This window comes from Spinacia oleracea, chromosome 1 (assembly GCF_020520425.1).
Source record: "Spinacia oleracea cultivar Varoflay chromosome 1, BTI_SOV_V1, whole genome shotgun sequence".
NCBI classification, from domain to species: domain Eukaryota; kingdom Viridiplantae; phylum Streptophyta; class Magnoliopsida; order Caryophyllales; family Amaranthaceae; genus Spinacia; species Spinacia oleracea.
This window is the reverse complement of record NC_079487.1, coordinates 7409004-7427970: the sequence shown is the minus strand read 5'-3', so window position 1 is coordinate 7427970 and position 18967 is coordinate 7409004. Positions and strand designations below refer to the sequence as shown.

General features: G+C 38.5%; 1 protein-coding gene across 1 annotated transcript; it reads left to right on the top strand.

Moving 5' to 3' along the window:
• Positions 1–13934: 13934 nt before the first annotated feature.
• LOC110798400 (uncharacterized) lies at positions 13935–17482 on the top strand. Its single transcript, XM_022003577.2, has 3 exons — positions 13935–16318; positions 16429–16720; positions 16985–17482. Exons 1-3 carry the CDS (start codon positions 13935–13937, stop codon positions 17480–17482), a joined length of 3174 nt encoding a protein of 1057 aa, XP_021859269.2.
• The last annotated feature ends 1485 nt before the right edge of the window (positions 17483–18967 follow it).

Here is an 18967-nt window from a genome sequence, read left to right as displayed (position 1 = left end):
ACCGTTTTGTTTTCCGTTTTAGGTACTGCTGGGGACCACGGAAACGAGTAGTGGCGAGGATTTCACTATTACAAAGTTCACCTAAGTAATGTTAAGTTGTAACAAGTTTAAGTAAAGATTTTTGATTAAGTTGCGTATTTTTAATGAAGAATTAAAAAGGATTATTATGTTAATTTTGGAGTTTAATAGCTTATGATTGATGGTTGCCTTGTAATTCCCAAGAGGGAGTTACGACAGTAATGTCCCGACCGAATTAGGTTAATTCCGCTGCTAATTATTCCTAATAAGTGATTTAGAGGTCGGGGTGTTACATTAAATCTATTAGTTTTAGTGTTTTGCATAACAACTAATTCTAGTAGTTTCATGAAAATAGTATAATCGGATAAATCCTAAACGCTTAAGGATTCGTAACATGCACGAACACACCAACACGCACGAACAGCCCACAAGGGGGCCTGCCCGCGCGCGCGGTGGACTGGCTCGGCCCAGCAGCTGGTACGCTGCCCACGAAGGGCGCGCCAGCTTGCTGGGCATGGCCTTGCTTCGTTGCTTGGCTGGGCCTTGCTTGCCTTGGCGCGCGAGCTGCTTGCTCGCCTGCTGTGCGCGGGCTTCGCTAGGTGCGGGCCTAGCTTCGTGTTGGGCCTTGCGTCTAGCAAGCTCGTCCGATGTTTATTTCGTACGACGCACTTCCGATTAATTTTCCGATTCCGATATTTAATATTTCCAATTCCGGAATTAATTTCCATTTCGAACAAATATTTAATATTTCCGATTCCGGAATTTATTTCCAATTCCGATAATATTTCCGATTCCGACAATATTTCCGATTCCGACAATATTTCCGTTTCCGACAATATTTCTGTAACACCCTAATAATTCCTTCCTTTTATAAAATCATTTTCCAACTTAAAATAAAGGAATTACTAAAGAATTACCGCCACCGTGATAACGGTTAAGGCTATTACCAGAATTACGCAGCGGAAATTAATGTCAACTAACTTTTAAAAACATAATTAATGAAATATTGAGGCCTCCTACAATTTGGAACCATAACGGCCCAAAAACCAAAATATAAAAAGTTCAAACATTTCAAACATAGTTAAAGTATACTTAAATAGTTCAAAATACGAAAACATGCAACTCTCTCGATCATCCCAAGCCACATGATTCCGATCTACCAACCTGCTATATTATTCTACTCCCCATCAATGCAAGTGCAAATGATAGATCATCATAGGGTCATTAAGGCAAAGGCCATGACCAAAACACACAAAGCACGTAGTCAGCAAAAGCTGAGTACTTATAAGAATAGAGTGAATGAAACTAAAACATGCATCACTCACTCAGTACTAATCATCATGCAAAAGCCATATATTAATTAACAATCAATCATGAATACAAGACTCGACTCTTGACTCGACTCTTGACATGCAACTTAATTAGAATAAGCTTCGAACGGGCCAAAAGAAAGTTCCATAAAGGAAAAAGGTGATGGGAGCCAACCATATACAAAATAATAAATAATAAATCGGGTCATACCGAGTGTCGGGCCATACCGACGGAATTCCTGCGCATAATATAAATGAAACAACGTCTTGTATCATTAGTAGGAGTACGAGCTTTCCGGCAAGACTCCCCCCATTGTTCATACTCAAGGTATATACGTTCCAAGAGTTTTGAAGCTTGTTCTGGTTGCACTTTACGTTTATTAATATTTTATTAAAGGTGAACTCAAGACTCAACAACGTACACACATACAATTAATAAACAACAACCAAAATAATCTTATTTTAATGTCTTAGGACTTGTGATCAACCAAGCAAGACTCTTTTGAATTTACTACCATGTTCCTTTTCACCAAAGTGAGATTCCACATCATGCCCATTAACATGAGGGTTGTGCTCTTGCACGACAAATCCTAATTCATTTCATACAAAATGTTCCCAACTTAACCCTACATGTGCGGTGGCTTACGTGAGCTAACCCTTCACATGTGGTAAAATAAATAGTACAACGAAGTACGAATAATTGGCTCAATGTATGCTAGACATCCCGTACAATAGCATACAAATAAATAATCCATCCATTGCATGTGAAACAAACCATACATGCATAAATATTGAACAACATGATTGACAATGAAATCCATACTCATAATAATCTCAACATGCTTGTTCAATCAACAATTCAATAATTCCAATAATAATAATTCACATGATCGTTCACCAAAGCATATATGAATCCACATAATATAATTCACATCATCAACAATCATGTAATGTCCTTGACAAAAGTGTGGTCGCCCTAGACTTGTACGTACCTTGAATACCTAAGCGTAGGGGCCACTTTACAACAACGAGCACTCACTTAGAAATCACCTCCTATTATCAAAATAATGACACTTAAATTATTCCCATGTTCATTAAATTTCCAGCAACTTTATAAAATCTAAAACCTTATTTAAACTTTAGAATTCAATCGTTTTTCAATAATATAATCGTCTCAATTTGCAAAACCTATCCCTAGTACGAAAATGTACTTTTTCATCCTTTAAAATAAATAAAAATCAACACTTTAAGCCTTTATTCAAATCTGAAAATATAATTGATTATCATAATTAAAATCATCACCTAATTATGCTAATCAATTGACTCATTAGGTCTAGATTAAAATCCTAACTTGAAGATCCCAATAAAACCAATTTAACACCATAAAAATCAATCCTTTATTAAATAAAAAAATCTGAAAATTCATAATTTAATAATTAAAACAACCCTAATGAATCACACCACGTAAATCCTCAAAGCACGGTATTCATAACCGATTCCCAGCATTTTAATTACTCAAAACAATAATAATATTATAATTTAAAATACGGAATTGAAATAGAATAAATAAGGAAGAAGAGAATTATACAAATCCGGCCTATAGCATGGAACAATCACGAATTAGAGTGATTGGGCGAAAAGGAATTGAATTACGAACACGAACAACACACACACACACACACACGTCCGTGTGTGTGCGCGCGCAGCAAGGGCGATGAACAAAGGGGCAGCGACAGGGCAGCGCGCGGGGCTGGCGCAGCGTGCGAGTGAGAGGGGCGAGCAGGGGTGTGCGCTGATCACACGAGCAAGGGGACGAGCAAGGGTGTGCGCGAGCACACGAGCAACAACATGGCACAGCAGCAGCGCAGGGCACGAGTGCTCGCTGCGGCTGCGGGCAAGAGAGGAGAGGCGAGAGAGTGTGTGGGCGAGAGGCGGGCACGAGGCCGTGCGGTGTGTGTGAGGGGGTCGAAAAAGCGCGAGGCGAATGCGTGACCTTGTCCCTCGTGGGTGTGACGATTCTCTTTATTCAATCAAGTGTAATTGGATTTCCTGTGAGTATACACCCAATTGACTAGTAATATAGGAGTCGCCATTCAGTTTTTAACGACAATGAGAAAAACTGACAAAACCCGGTTATCGCGACATAAAGGGAGTGCAATTATGTTTGACCACGACGGCTGTAGGTTCCCTTGTGATCCCTGGTGTGGGGATCTCTCAATATACACCCGCAAGGTAGAGATTGAGGGTTCGGGGGACTGTAACTACCGAGAGGAGTAATTCGCTCGTCGATAACTCCAGAGGCAGGATATCCTTACTAGCTCAGCATAAATAATTGAAGGGACATGCGTTAACTATTAAACTAATCTGAGTTGATTTTAGCAATATGCAACATATAATACTAATTCGATCGTGATTATCTAATTTAAATAACATTAAGGGACCTAGCATGATAATCCGATTTCCCAAAAATATTATATTTGTTAGGCGTGATAGAACAATCAGATTAGGTTAGTTTAACAGTTCATAAAAAGGGTGAGGAAAGCAGTTAAATCATCGAAAAGGGACACATTACGACGCACCCTTGAGAGGTGCGTCACGGTTCTCAGAAAACTAACCACTTTGACTTTGCTATTTCTCCTTTTTATTTAACGAATCTCAATTATGGGACAGGATACGTTCTGTTCGATTTATGGATCGATTGCGACAGAACGCGTGAACAGTTTCGCAACGAGAGGCTTAGGCTAAGGGTTGGAGTCAATACTCAGAAGATATTATGTGTTGTTGTGTTCTTTCACGTCGAAACTAGGGGCCTATTTATAGGGAAGAGTTCGTGGAAAGATAGAATTGCAGAGTTCTAATCCATAAAGAATTAGGAAAAAACACGTCCCAGGTAATTTCGGCGCCCAGCTCTAGGCGTCAAAGATTTCGGCGCCCAGGGCTGGGCGTTGAAAATAGAGATCCATGTAATTTCAGCGCCCAGGGTTGGGCGTCAAAGATTTCGGCGCCCAGCTCTGGGCGTTGAAAGTGATGTCTGGGCCGAATTCTTTGTCAGATTCGGATTCCTGAAATCCGTAGAGTTTGAGATTAATTCGAGTCTTTTAGCGCGTATCAATTTTGTGATGGAATGCGTCTGGGCCCGTTACGAACTCTAGGCTCGTTAGGATTTCGATTAATACGTAACTCTTATTTCCGAATCGTATTAGGAATAGGATTCTCGCAGTTTTCTATCTCATTTAGGATTTATGTTGGAATGCAACACCTAATTCTGACAGGTTTCTATCTTTTATGATTTACCACTTTTAGAAGCTACTTTTTACGACAGTTACTATTTTTAGCAGGTTTCCATAAATAGCTGGTTTCGGGTGAAATGAAATGGGGAATCGAGATTCGTTTATTTTATAGGAGATGCGTTGTCAAGTGGAGTTTTTATGCTTTCATCATCGAACCTTTCCCTTGCGGGAACGGGGACAAAAGTAGGTGTCTACAGTTAGCCCCCACTTTGACTGAGTCTTGGAGTAAGACGATGGTCAAAGTATTAGACGGAGTGCGTCACACAAGCCATGGTGTATGTGACCTGTTTTTCGAGGGTCTCACGAGCCCCCGAGTGATAACATTTGACTTAAGGGTCATCACTTGAAGTGTCGACATATCCCTCACGTGTCATTGGGATTTGTCAACGGATAGTATAGAAACTTCCTCACTTTGTCATTGGAAGGATCTAAAGGTGCGTAGAAACTCCCTCACTTTGTCATTGGGAGTAGCTACAGATGTTTTCGAAATCAAAGCTATAAAGTGTAATTAGGCCTGGCCAAGCCCAATCACGAGGTAAAAAATGTTTTTAAAGATTCTCATTTTCAGGGCTAGCTAAACGAGAAAACCCCCTTGTTTTTATAGGACGTAAAACGAAGGAAAATCAAATACATCGTTCTTTTTTGGAAAAACGAAAAACCAATCCTTTAATTTTTGGAAAAAGGGAAAACCAATCCTTTAATTTTCGGAAAAAGGGAAAACCGATCCTTTAATTTTCGGAAAAAGGGAAAACCGATCCTTTAATTTTCGGAAAAAGGGAAAACCGATCCTTTAATTTTCGGAAAAAGGGAAAACCGATAAAAGTTATCGCTGCAGCGACTAAGGACCTGCGCTGTTAGTGACGCAGACCCCGCCCGCTGAAGGTGGGCGAGCCTGTCCGCTGAGGGTGGACCCCCCGTCCGATAGAAGTGGACGAATCTGTTTTGATGTTTTTGAAAATAAGGACCTACGCGGTTTGTGACGTAGACCCCGCCGGCTGAAGATAGCGAACCTGTCCGCTGAGGGTGGACGCCCCGTCCGATAGAAGTGGACGAATCTGTTTTGAAATTTTATTTTGTTTTTTTTGAAAATAAGGACCTACGTGGTTTGCGCCGTAGACCCCGCCGGCTGAAGATGGCGAGCCTATTTTAAATTTGAAGACTTTATTTTTCGAAAACTGAGGACCTGCGCGGCTAATGACGCAGACCCCGCCCGCTGAGGGTGGGCGGACCCATTTTGAATTTCTTATTTTGCCTATGTAGAAGAGCTTTTGGTGATTACAACCTGTTGGTGGGTCGTAATATTTCCTGATTAGATGTGTCCTGTAAGTGGGTCCACATTGTGTATATTTTTGTTCAACAATATATTTTTTGAGATATCCAAACATGATATGGTGCGTGGCGCAGTCTGGGAATGTGATTTTGATTGCGCGCTCCTTGTTGGAGTCCACTTTTGCGAGCCCCCAAGCGTTGGGGCTCGTCGGTTTTTTTTTTGCGTCTTGTAATCATGTTTGGGTCACGCTCGTATGTGCGAGCGACCTCCTATAGTAGTGTGCTACTTTAGTGAAGCTGTGGGGTGCGACTTTCAGTGAAGAAATCGGCAATTTTCAAGCCGAATGAATATGGCAGGGCCCAATAGAAGTTAGGGCCTTTTGAGCCTGGATTCATTTTCGGCGCCCAGGCCTGGGCGTTGAAATAATTCACGCCCAGGTGGGGCGTTGAAAGTGTTGTTTGGGCTGGTCTTTTGATGACACAGTTGGCCTCTTGTTCATTCGTTTATTTCACTTGGAAGTTCTATGTATTCTCTTTTATTTTGTTTTTTTTCTTTGTTTTTAGAACGTGACGATTTTCTTGAGAAGCCGTAGCCGACTGGTGGACTACGGTGCTTGTCGCTTTGGGGCGATTATTTTAAGGAACTGTTGCTCTTTAAGGCGTACAATTATTGCAATAGTTGGGCGAGTCTATATGGCCCGAGGAACATACCTTGAGGTGTAAGACTTTGACCGCTCCTATATTTTTTGAACGTGTTCGTGAATGATGATATGTATGTGCGAACGAGCGTTCATAGAATGGCCGTTGTGCGCGGTCCATCAATCAGTTTGCTTGAATCATTTTTTTTAGCAATGACTGATTTTGAATAGTTTTCTTAGAAGCTTGATAGGGGTCTGGTCCATTCATGAAGTGGGCTCAAACATCGTGCCCTTTCGATTGTTCAAACATTTGCTTCGAGATTTTTTACTTTGTTATGGTTGTTTCGTAGCTTGGAGCCCCCAAGTATGCATGTTGGGATGCTTCCTTTTGGCGTACGATTTTGTAGGTTCTTTCGAGAAAGATGCCTTGGGGTTTCGCTCGTGTAGGTGCGAGCTATCCCTTCCGTGGTAGGTAATGTTTTGCTACCTTTAATCCTTAATGTAGAAGTCGTGTGGCTTGCATTTGGGCGATAAGTAGTCTTTGCCTCTTACTCTTGGTCGTGCTTGCATTAGTGTAATGTGCCTTACCTTTTTTTTAGACTTGTACTGTGGGGTTATGGTACAACGCAGGCTTGTGTGCCCTAACGGCGTGTCTTAGAACATTCCTCCAAGTGTTGGGATATCATTATTTGGAGTACTTCATCACGCCTCGTTCAGGTGCTCGAATAAGTGTAGCACCTTCTGCGTGGGTTTGCACGGCTTATTACTTCGTTCGATGCGAGGATTCATAGGTGTTTCTTTCTTGTTTTTATATCTGGGCAAAACTTGGCTAGCAGAAAGATTCAGCGCCCAGGCTGGGGCGTTAAAGATATCGGCGCCCAGCTCTGGGCGTTGACAATTATTTGACTTTTCTTATCCTTGATTTTTTTCTTTCGCTTTTGCTTTGGAACGAGGTAGACTGTGTAACGGGCGCTTGTAGGGCGAGCATTATGTGCAGTGGTTTGATCGGAGTTTTGGTGACTCGCGATTTTCAGTTACCCTTGTTAGTGGGGTGACTTTATATATTCTAAGCAGTGCTTTAGAATTTGGGAGGGGTTGTAGCCATTCTAAGGTTCGTTTTACACGATTAAAGCTTAGGATTGTGCCCCTATGATGTATGTATAGCATTAGCGTCGAGAATTTGCGATAAAATCGTCATTTCGAGCATTTTTAGAGTGTTTTTCTCAAGCCCCCAATTGTAGCTACGGGATTGGCTTGGTGCTATAATGTTGTGCATACGTCTTTATGCATTCATGGTGACATGGATCATGAATAGTTTGAACCAGGCTCGTTTAGTGCGAGGTACGTTCGATTAGTGACTTGCTACTTCTCTTGTAAATGTCGTATTATGCGACATTGCCATGGTCAAGGTAATCACATGTTGAAGTATGCCTTGACCAAAAGCTAGGTGCCTTTCTTTACCCATAATCATATTTAGAAATCTCTTGACTCACTTGCAACATTGAGATAAACGCATACTTAGCTTAAACCAACGACACTTTATTATGTTCGAAGAAGTCTTTGAAAATCATTTGAAAATTATTTAAAATCTGAGTCCTACTATGTACAACCCGAGGTGTCCTAGGTAAGTTGACTTATAGAAAGGTTCGTACAGGATTATATGAGTGAATCAAAATACTGTTACGATTTTTGGAATGCTGTCTAAGGATTTGCTGGAAGCCAGGGTGCAGGTGTCAAGATATTACTTGTGCCCGTTTGGCATATGCTTTTAGGCTTTTCGGGCCATCTTTTCCAGAATTTGCGGGAATATAAACCGTTTTCAAATTGACTTAGATTTACTTGGTGTATGTCTGCACAAAAGGTCAAGGTATACTTAGTTCTTTCCCTAGCTCTTTCATTTCACTTTTTAGCCCCCAGTTGCTGTTATGTCTTCCCATTAATGGTGCTTTCAGATTTCGATTTTAGATGCCCATGTCATATTCCTGAGTAGGGTGGGCCTTGGTTAAGTGCCAAGTCCTATTGACAATGTACCATTTTTTTTTTAAATTTTTTTTCCAAAGGGGATTAGCAAGCATTTGAATTACCATGAACGGGTGCCCTGAGTTCGAAGGAACGATGGGGCGATGCCATAGAACAATCCTCTTTATTTCAAGCCTACTGCCCTTACTACTTGTTGGCGATCATGACTGTGTCTAGTGGTGAAAGAAGGTCTTTAAGCGAACGACTATGTCTAGTGGTGAAAGAAAGTCTTTAAGTGAGTTAGTTCGCTTTAGGGAGGGTCAAGTCGAGTACTTTAGAGGTCATGGACGCTTGCGTTAGCCCCCATTCAATTGGGGCAGAATGATCTTTTGAGTCTTGGCTAAGTGCCTAGGAGTGTGAGTGCTCCTTCTGGCAAGGGTACGTGCCCTTATTATTTTTCGATGTGTGCTCATTAATTTTGGCATCTTTATGACTTGGATTCTTCTTTTGACTTAAATCTTTCTTTCGACTTGGGTTGCAAGTAATTAAATTTCAATAAGGGACTTCTATTTTTATTCTTGTTATTCTATAGGCTTTAATATTTTTGCAAATTGGTTGGACCGAATCATGGATTGCCTACGTATCCGCCTTAAATAGATTTAATTTGGAATCAGGTCTTGCGTAGTTCTCAGCCTAGAAAATGGTTTCTTAGAATGCTGATTTTAAACAAGTACGTTCTGAGGTGGAACCGTAATGTTTGAAATAGGATGAGATAAGTGAAGTTCATTATTATTTTAATCTGCTGCTTTGCCGTAAGCCAAAAATTTGTTTTATATTTTTTTGAGTACATGTATTTTTTGATGGTACATATATCTGAATACGTGCTGTACCCCTCCAAGTGTTCGTTATTTTTTCCGTGCATGTGCGGATAAAATGACGACCACTTCTGGACAAAATTTGGCGAGCAGAGAGAATCGACGCCCAGGCTGGGGCGCTAAAGATTTCGGCGCCCAGCTTTGGGCGCTGAAAATTATTTCTGGGCGGTTCTTTTTTGGTGCGCTAAATGCTTATTTTTCTCTTTTTTTAGACTAATTTTAGGGGCGCTTTGCAAAGTTCCCTTTTTATTATTCACATTTTTTATATATTTTTTTATGTTAAGCGTAGAATGTACTTTTCATTTGTTTTCTTTTTTTTACTCGTGACTCAAGACGGTTTGAAAATTGGGTTGAATGAGATAGGATAATTTGTATAGGTATTGGTCAAGCATGAGGATTATATCTGCTAGGACTCACAATTTGCAGCCTCGAACTAGTGTCATGAGTTTACATCAACCAAGGCCAATGAGTAGTATAGGGACGGCTTAAGGGTATATCAACAGTATGTATCCACACAAGTTATATGGTCATTATGCTAATGGTGGTGTAAGAACAGGTTTTGGGCTTTGGAAATAATGGGTATGACGCACGTGTCAATGGCCGTGCGTGGTTTGCGGTTGACAACAAGTTCAAGAACAAGAGTCGAGGTAATGGTTTCTTGGGTTATGGCAATGAGAACATGGATGGGTTAGATGAGCTGAACAGGGACCCCAGAGCGAATGCGTCTAAGAGCATAAGGATTGGAAAGGGTAGACATCGTAGAATTTTATGATTTGGATTGGTTCACTCAATTCTCTTCCTTCGTTTACTTGGGTAAATTTCGTACTTTGGGAGGTACGGGCTAAGTATTTCATGGTTCGCTCTTTCCGCTCTCCCTTTTCTCTTTCTATTTTTTCTTTTTGCTTGGGATTTCTCCCCAACATAAATCCTTCAATCAATTTGGGCTAAAGGGTAGATGGTTGTGGTCTTTGAGTCACGAGGCGAGACTGAGTGAGCCTCGTTTGGTGGGCCTATAGTGGACCTTTTAATTTTCGTAGGCCTAGGGTGGACCTTTTAAATTGTCTTACTTTGCAAGCGTATTTAGTCGTTTCTTAAAATGTGCAAATAGCGTAGATTCAAAATGTTGCTTTTACCTTATTGAAATTTAACGAAATAATTACATCGAAAATAATTTTTATGTTTCTTTTCAGATTCCAGTTTCTGGGATTTAATTGGAAGTTGTGATTTAGACTCAAACTTTCATTAATCTTTCTGATTATAACCCGTGTATGAATACAAGGAGGTGGCCTAGACTCAAAATAATGACATGGCGTAAGCCTATAATACTTGACCAAGCGACTCTCAGACTTAGGCTAATTGGACCATAACTTTCGTTGGTTGACACTTAAGATTTTAACCCTTGGGTGTTCATTTGTCATCCGCCATTTTGCTTAATGTTGGCAAGGTAGTTAATTGGGGAGATCGAATTTTTAGTGCGGCTTCTCTCTTAGTGTGTATTGCTTTTACCCCAATGGTTGTCTTATGGCATGCCGATTTGGGTATTTTCATGGTTGGTCATGTTGCATTCATGGAAAATCTTTTAGTCCGTACTTAGTAGTATTTCATGGAGCGAGTGACTCTAGAGGACTATGATAGTCGTGACCCAATGTGATTATAAGCCTTGAGGCCATTAATTTTTTATGCCAATGGTATTGACACCTTAGGTTCACTTTGGGGGTTGTGCGGCTATGGGGGAATGGTTTTCAGAATGTGACTGTTTCCATTTTGCAAATACTATAATATATTCTTTTATTGGTGAGAGAGAGTATTGAGGCCGTGGATTCTTAGCAAGGGATGACAATTACATATGGGTGCTTATTGATTTAAATGTTAGGAGGGGAGACTCAATATGGTTTAACCTTTTAACTTGCAGAACGACACCAAGCATTGGGACCGATTCTATGGATAAGACAACTAAGACTTAGGATTTAGATTGTACTTTGGCATAGCCTAGTCTAGACTCGGATTTATTTTTTATTTGAACATTATTTTTTGAAGACTTTATTCGAACACCATTTTTTGAATATTTCGCCCATGTGACATGATAAATTCTTTTGCAGAATAATTCCCAATTGAATTCTATTCATGTAACTTTAGCTCATTCAGTTACAGTAGATACTGAATCCAACTAAATTCTTTGACATATAATATAGGTGAAGAATCTCATTAGATTCTTTGATGTTTAACTTAGTAAATGCTTATACATAGTTCAAAAATTCATTACTTAGATTTATTCATATGGATCGAATATCTCCAATGGAGTCTTTCGTGTTTGATTTAGTAAATGCCATTACTAAACAATATCATAAGATCTTTGTAAATAGATCTTAATACCCAGTATGTACTAAGTTTCGCCTTGGTCCATCATTGATGAATAATTTCAAACCTAAGTCATTAGCATTTGAATGTTATTTCACAATAGAGAGATATGTGTGATACACATAGGACCAAATAAGTTTTACGTACTCCCACTAAACTTCTTATATATCTATAAGAATCATGTATATTTTATGAAACTAAAATGCTTATTAGCTTCACTAAAATACAGTTCCAATTCCCAATTGCTTGCTTAAATCTGTACTTAGATTTCATAAGTTAGCATTCCTTTTCAAGCATTTATTTGGATCCACAAATCCTATGACATGCCATGTACATAGTTTTCTTCCAACATTTGATTGAGGAATACGTTTTGTCATCCAATTGTCATATGTACCAATATGCAATCATTGCTTGAATTATAGACTCACTACTACAAAACAACCTATTTGGAGACGCTTGAGCCTCGACGCCAAGAGGGGGGCATTGGGAGGCAAAAACAATTCCGTGTTTAGGCGACGACTTATGGCGTCGTGCATATTGCCGACAGCTTTTTGTCGACGCCATTGGCTGTCGAGATATTTGGCTATGCGTTTAGGCGTCGGCAAAACATGTGCCTTGCACGTGTTTCCAATTTCAAACCCGCGCTTCAAATTTGGTGAAAATTAGATTGAGCGCTATTAATTAAAAAAAAAAGAAAATTCACGAAAAATAAGCGCTAAAACTCCCTAAAACTCAAAACCGTATACACGCACGTACGTATTCTATCTCTCCCTAATTAATTAACCCTAATTAATTAGGTGACCAGCAAAAAAACCGCGTCGTGGTCATTCTCCTCAGCCCTCTGCAAATTCGAAGCCGCTTTACTCTGCCATTGATTTTTCAGCAAGGTTTGTCAATTTTATACTTTCTTCTTCTTCTTCGACTTCTTAGTTTTTCCGAAACTCGCGTTCGATTTATATGCTATTCGTTTTCTTCAATTTGAAACCGTTCTATGCTTGAGTAGTTTCTTCTTGGTTTTTCTTCTTGATCTGAATTTTTAATTCTCCTCCTTCTTCTTATCATAATCCAACAAGTCACAGTGGAAAATCGCATCGGGTGCTGATAATTCGAAGGGATTTACGTACGGCTCAATTGTGTGCTGAAATTTCTAAGGTATTTATTGCACGTGTTCTGTTTTCTCAATCACATCCATTCCCAATTCTTATTGATATTTTCAGTTTGTTGTATCTGACATTAGAATCCTGTGACTTATGTAAAACGGAATTGCAAAGATTTCTCGTGGAATTTCTTGATTTTATTTGTTGGTGTTGTGGATTATTTATTGCTTGATTTTATTTGGCCCCTCTATTTGTTGGTGTTGTGGATTATTATGTATCACTATCACATCAAAGCAGAATATATGTGTTCTTTTGAATGGTTGCATAAACTGATAATATAGAACAAGTTGGTAGCTGTGTAGTTAGTTATTGATTCCGAAAGGATTTGAAGGTATATTTAGTTGTTTTCCATGAAGTAGTCTGCTATTTAGTTGTTTGATGATTTTTGTTTGTATTGATTAGATATTTCGGTTTGAAAGGAAAACAACGATTTGTTTGGGAGATTAAGTAATTCTAAGAAAACAATTGAGCTTAATGTTTTCGTAGCTGAATGTGTGAGGTTTGTTAAATGACTTATTGGGCTATATTCAACTTTGTAGACCTTCTCTGTAAAAGAAAATATCAATTTTAATGTTTCAAAAGGGGAAAATTTTTTTGGAGTATCAATTTTTGACCTTCTCTGTAAAAGAAAATATCAATTTTAATGTTTCCGAAAAGACCTTACACTTTTTTATTGGCTGTTAGCGTTTTAAGGTTGTTCTTAGTACTTTTTTGTGGGAGTAGATTTGCTTTTGACATGAACAATGGAGAGTATTATTTGAAAGCGTAGTTGGAGTTATCTGCTGAATATTATTTTAATATTAGGTGACTTTCGAGCAGATTATGCAAAGCGAGGTGTAGTATGTTTTGAAAGTGTTTATAAGAGAGATTACTAAAAGCGTTCATAGGACATAACCTTTTGTTATTATCTGCAAGTCTGAAAAAACGTGTAAAAACCTGTGAATTCTTTCCTTTTATTGCGAGCTTACTAACTTCCAACAATATAATCCGGTTGAAAGGCTTTTTTTCCCTACAAGGGTCCTTTTTTATTATGTTTTGTTTTTTAATTTTTTTTGTAGACATGGATACTAGTTGGATTGATTTACGAAAAGGGACTGCCGGTTATTATAATGGTTGCATGAAATTTTTAAAGGTTGCTAAGGAGACTCTTTTAGAGGGAATGACTCGATGCCCATGTAATAAATGCAAGTTGAATAACTCATATCCCTTAGAAGAGGTAGGAGGACACATTTTATTTTACGGTTTTTATAAGAACTATAGACAATGGGTTTTCCATTGTAAAGATGAAGAGAGTAATACCATAGATATCCCTAGTGATCAAGCAAAGGTAGTAGGTCGAGATGATATTGATGGGTTATTAGCAGCAGCTTTTAGGGTTGACAATACTGCACAACCCACCAACGAATCCCAAGACCCATCATTAAGTAAAGCAAATTTTGAAGATGAAGATCCGTATAACATGCATGAAGAGTTAAATTTTGATCCTGAGGAAGATGATGAGTTTCCATCAACCAACACCAATGAAAAAGAGGCAAAATATAAACGACTAAGGGAAGCTTCTGATGAGGGTTTATACGAGGGGTGTACTACTTTCTCAAAATTGTCATTTCTATTGCACTTGTTTCACCTCAAGTGTATGTTTCATTGGTCAGCTGCGTCATTTAATAAGTTGCTTGAGCTTCTATTAGACGCATTTCCTATTATTATGGAGTTTTCGTCATCGTATTATGAAGGCATGAAGATAATAAAGGATTTGGGATTGAGTTACGAGAAAATCCATGCATGTCCAAATGATTGCATTTTATATTGGGGTGAATTTGCAGAAAAAAATGAGTGTCATATCTGTCACACATCAAGGTGGAGAAATGTGAACGGAAATGAGGGTGATACAAGTGAGAATGTTATAAAAACACGTAAGAAGGGCGTTCCAGCTAAAGTAATGCGGTATTTTCCTCTCATCCCTAGACTAAAGAGGCTTTACATGTCATCTAAAACAGCAGAGGACATGAGATGGCATTTTGACCGCAAGGATGAAAATATCATAAGTCACCCGGCAGATGGTGAAGCTTGGAAAAAATTTGATCAAAGATATGAGGAATTTTCTAAAGACCCTCGTAGTGTAAGATTGGGTCTAGCAAGTGATGGTTTTAATCCATATCGTTTGATGAATACTAGTTACAGTACATGGCCAGTGATCCTAATTCCTTATAATTTGCCACCATGGCTTTGTATGAAGTCAACGTCATTCATTTTGTCTTTGATCATCCCTGGTAAGTCTGGTCCCGGTATGGATATTGATGTGTACTTGCAACCACTAATCCATGAGCTAAAATTGTTGTGGGAAGGTGTAGATGCCTTTGATGCTCATAGCGGAAAAAGTTTCAAAATGCGAGCAGCTTTGCACTCCACTATAAATGACTTTCCAGCATATGCTATGTTGTCGGGTTGGAGTACAAAAGGTTATAAAGCTTGCCCTTCTTGTGCCGATTCTGGTTGTGCGTATAGTTTTGGTGGTAAAATTGTCTACCCTGTAGCTCGAAAATGGTTACCAGCTGATCATCCTTATCGTTCTCAAGCCAACTTATTTGATGGGAAAGAGGAACATGGTTTTGCTCCTGTTCCTTTAAGCGGGACAGAAATTCTGAAGCAACAAGAAAGAGTTAAGTATGTTTATGGAAAGTCAAAAATTGTTTCTAAAAAAAGAGGGAGACTAGACAATGATGAAATTGAAGAAGATGATGATGGTCAAGATGATGTTGATAAGGTTCTATGGAAAAAGAAAAGTAAACTTTTTGAATTAGAATATTGGGAATATAATCCTCTTAGACATAATTTAGATGTTATGCACATTGAGAAGAATGTATGCGACAATTTCTTAGGAACTCTTTTAGATATGGAGAAGAGTAGAGATGATAAGAATGCTAGGTTGGCCCTTCAAGCACGGAACATAAAATCTCATCTTTGGCCTCAATCTCATCCAAATCGTGTTAAGGACTATTTGCCCTCGGCTGCATACACCATGTCTAAAGAAGAGAAAGAACGGTTTTTAAATGTCCTACAAAAGCTTAAAGTTCCTGATGGATATGGATCTAATTTGCAAAAGTGTGTGAATATGAAGCAGCGTAAACTTATTAATCTGAAAAGCCATGACAATCATGTCCTTATGCAGGATATCCTTCCTGTTGCTTTAAGGGCATCGAATGCCACAAAAGTAATTGATTTGCTTGATGAATTGTCAGACTTTTTCAAGAAGATATGCTCAACTTCTATTGATAGAAATGAATTAGACACCATTCAGTCAAAGCTTGTGTTGACTCTTTGTAAGATGGAGAAAGAGTTTCTGCCAACATTTTTCACAATCATGGTGCATCTACTAATTCATTTAGTGGATGAGGTCAAACTCGGCGGACCTGTTCACTATAGGTGGATGTATCCCATTGAGAGGTCAATATCTTAAACTTTAATATTTTTTTTAATAACTTTAAAATAAGAATACATCACAAAATACTTGTCTTATTCTTTCACGTTCACAATTTTGTTCAATATATTTCAAGGTACTTGGCCTTTTTGAAATCTCATGTAAGAAATAAAGCGAAACCAGAAGGATCTATAGCAGAAGGGTACCTTTTATGGGAGACGATTGCATTTTGTTCGAGATACTTAGAAAGTGTTGAGACCATATTCAACAGACCCAAGAGGAACGAAGATGGTGTTCCAGAAATCAATAACTATTTATACTACTCAGGTGGTCGTGTAGTTGGGATGAAAGAAAATGTCCGTCTGGATGACAAAAGTTTAAAGCAAGCACATCGCTATGTTTTGCTTCATTCAGATGAGATGAAACCGGTGCTTGAGTAAGTAGCTTTATGGATTAATTTTTTTGACCATATTAATTATTACGATTTTAATAACTCAATTTTCTCAATCTCTAAAGTGCCTTCATACATCAAAAACGGCAAGAGAGTCAAGTCGGAGCAGGTCATGAAAATCAATGGATAATCTATGAATTTTCTGATTGGTTGCAAAACCAGGTTATATGCTTCTAAGTCTAGAGTTTCCTTTTTTATTTTATATACCATTTGAGTTTAACTTAGTTTTTTCGAATTATAGGCAAATAACCTAGATGATAGCACAAAAGAAGGGAAATTGAGAAAAGCCTTGGCCGGTGGTTTAAGCAATCGCAGCAAAAGGATGAAAAGCGTTATTATTAATGGCTATAAATTTGACACCGTGGATCGTGAGAGATCTCGAAAGACACAAAATTCTGGAATTATGGTAGAAGCTGAAGGCCAAGAGTATTATGGAAAGCTTAAAGAAATATTAGAACTTGATTATTATGGTTCTTTCAAGGTTCTAATGTTCCGTTGTGATTGGGCTGATATACGTAGGGGTTTCAAAACATACCCGAGTGGCAGAGTTCGTGTCAATTTCTCGAAGTTGATGCACACTGGTCAAAATCTGGAAGATGATCCATTCATTTTCTCTTCTCAAGCAAAACAAGTTTTTTACATTGAGGATGAGATACAAAAAGGATGGTTTCATGTTATTAAGACTAAGCCTAGGGACTTGTTTGATATACCCGACGATGATGATAATGATGATGAGTAGCTTCTAGGATAATAGTGTTTTGGGTGTATGGAATTCTTTATCAAAGTTTATGTGTATTATTTTCTTTTGGATTTGAGTTATAAACTTCTATTCACGTGTTATATGAGATTTCATTTAGTTATACTCATTTCGGTTATAAGTCATATTTATATTGCATGTTGTATATGGCGTTTTTACATTAACAAAGCATAATAGTTTAGGGTTGGTAATTTAAATCTTCTACCATATTGCATATTATTTTGTTTCATAAAATTTCCACTGAATCAAATAATGAACAGGGTACTAGTATAATATTCTTTTAGAAGTGATTGCTAATAACCATGATCGTTTTTCTTTCTCAGGAAATTGAGGTTGTTACCCTAGTGACCTACTGACCTGACAAGCTAAGCGACCGAGTGCAATTGCTGCTTGGTAATGAATCTGAACATTACTTCATGACCACTATCAAATTTTTTTTGCATACTGTTGGTATTTGTGATCCTTGCTAGTCTTTTTATAGTTGTCAACACTGCTGCTTTGTGTCTGGTTTCGGTTATTTTTGTACCTTGAGCAATTTCTGAATGCTACCATATTGCTAGCCTCGTTTGGTGAATTGTGAGTACTTTATTACCCCTTTCAGTCCAACGAGACTATTTTGTGCTGCTTTGTGTCTGCTTTGTGCTGTTTGATTGACTGTTTTGTGCTGCTTTGTGTCTGCTTTGTGCTAGTGGTTGAACTATCAACCTGTAATTGAGGCGTTGATTGTGGTTCTGTGCTGTCTGCAATGAGTGTCTGTTGTCCATGCTCTTCTGCTTTGCTGCCTGCTGCTGGCCTGTTTTAGGTTGGCATGTGTGCTGTTGTGACATTTATTGCTACTTGTGCTCCTAGTAACAGAACTGTGAAACAATGCTTAGGAATAACTACATGTAGTAATAAAACCAGGTTTTTGAATCTGTGACCACAACCCCTTCAAAAGTAAAAGTATAAATTAATCTGAGACAGTTGAACTGCAATGGTAATCAATCTCCAACAACTTCCCAGGTAATTCCCAGAATCTGATGCCCAAATTCAGATTAATTGGAGCCCAATTCAGTAAAAACCTACTGGATTTTTTTAATCTACCGAAAAAATTTGTAAAATAAATTGGAAATGCAATGCTTTAATCTGTTCAGGATAGAAGAAACAAATCAACCTTGAGTAAAACTCAATTCACAGATGACTAGGAATACATGCATCAGATTTTAATCTTTTATGTTCAGTTATTCACAGATCGAATTAGCAGTTTTATGCAGGTTTCTTATCAACAACCTGAAAGAGGCTCGGATTCTAAGTGTTTGCATTTTCCTGTATTCCAGTTTACAGTATAATTCTCGGGTTTAATTTTTTTTTTAGATTCAGATGCCTTCCAGCTTACTTGCCTGTATTCCAGTTTACAGTATGTGCTGACTGTCAAAGCTCTTGAAAATTTGAAATCTGATTACGTTTGCAACTAATGAGTATGCCTGT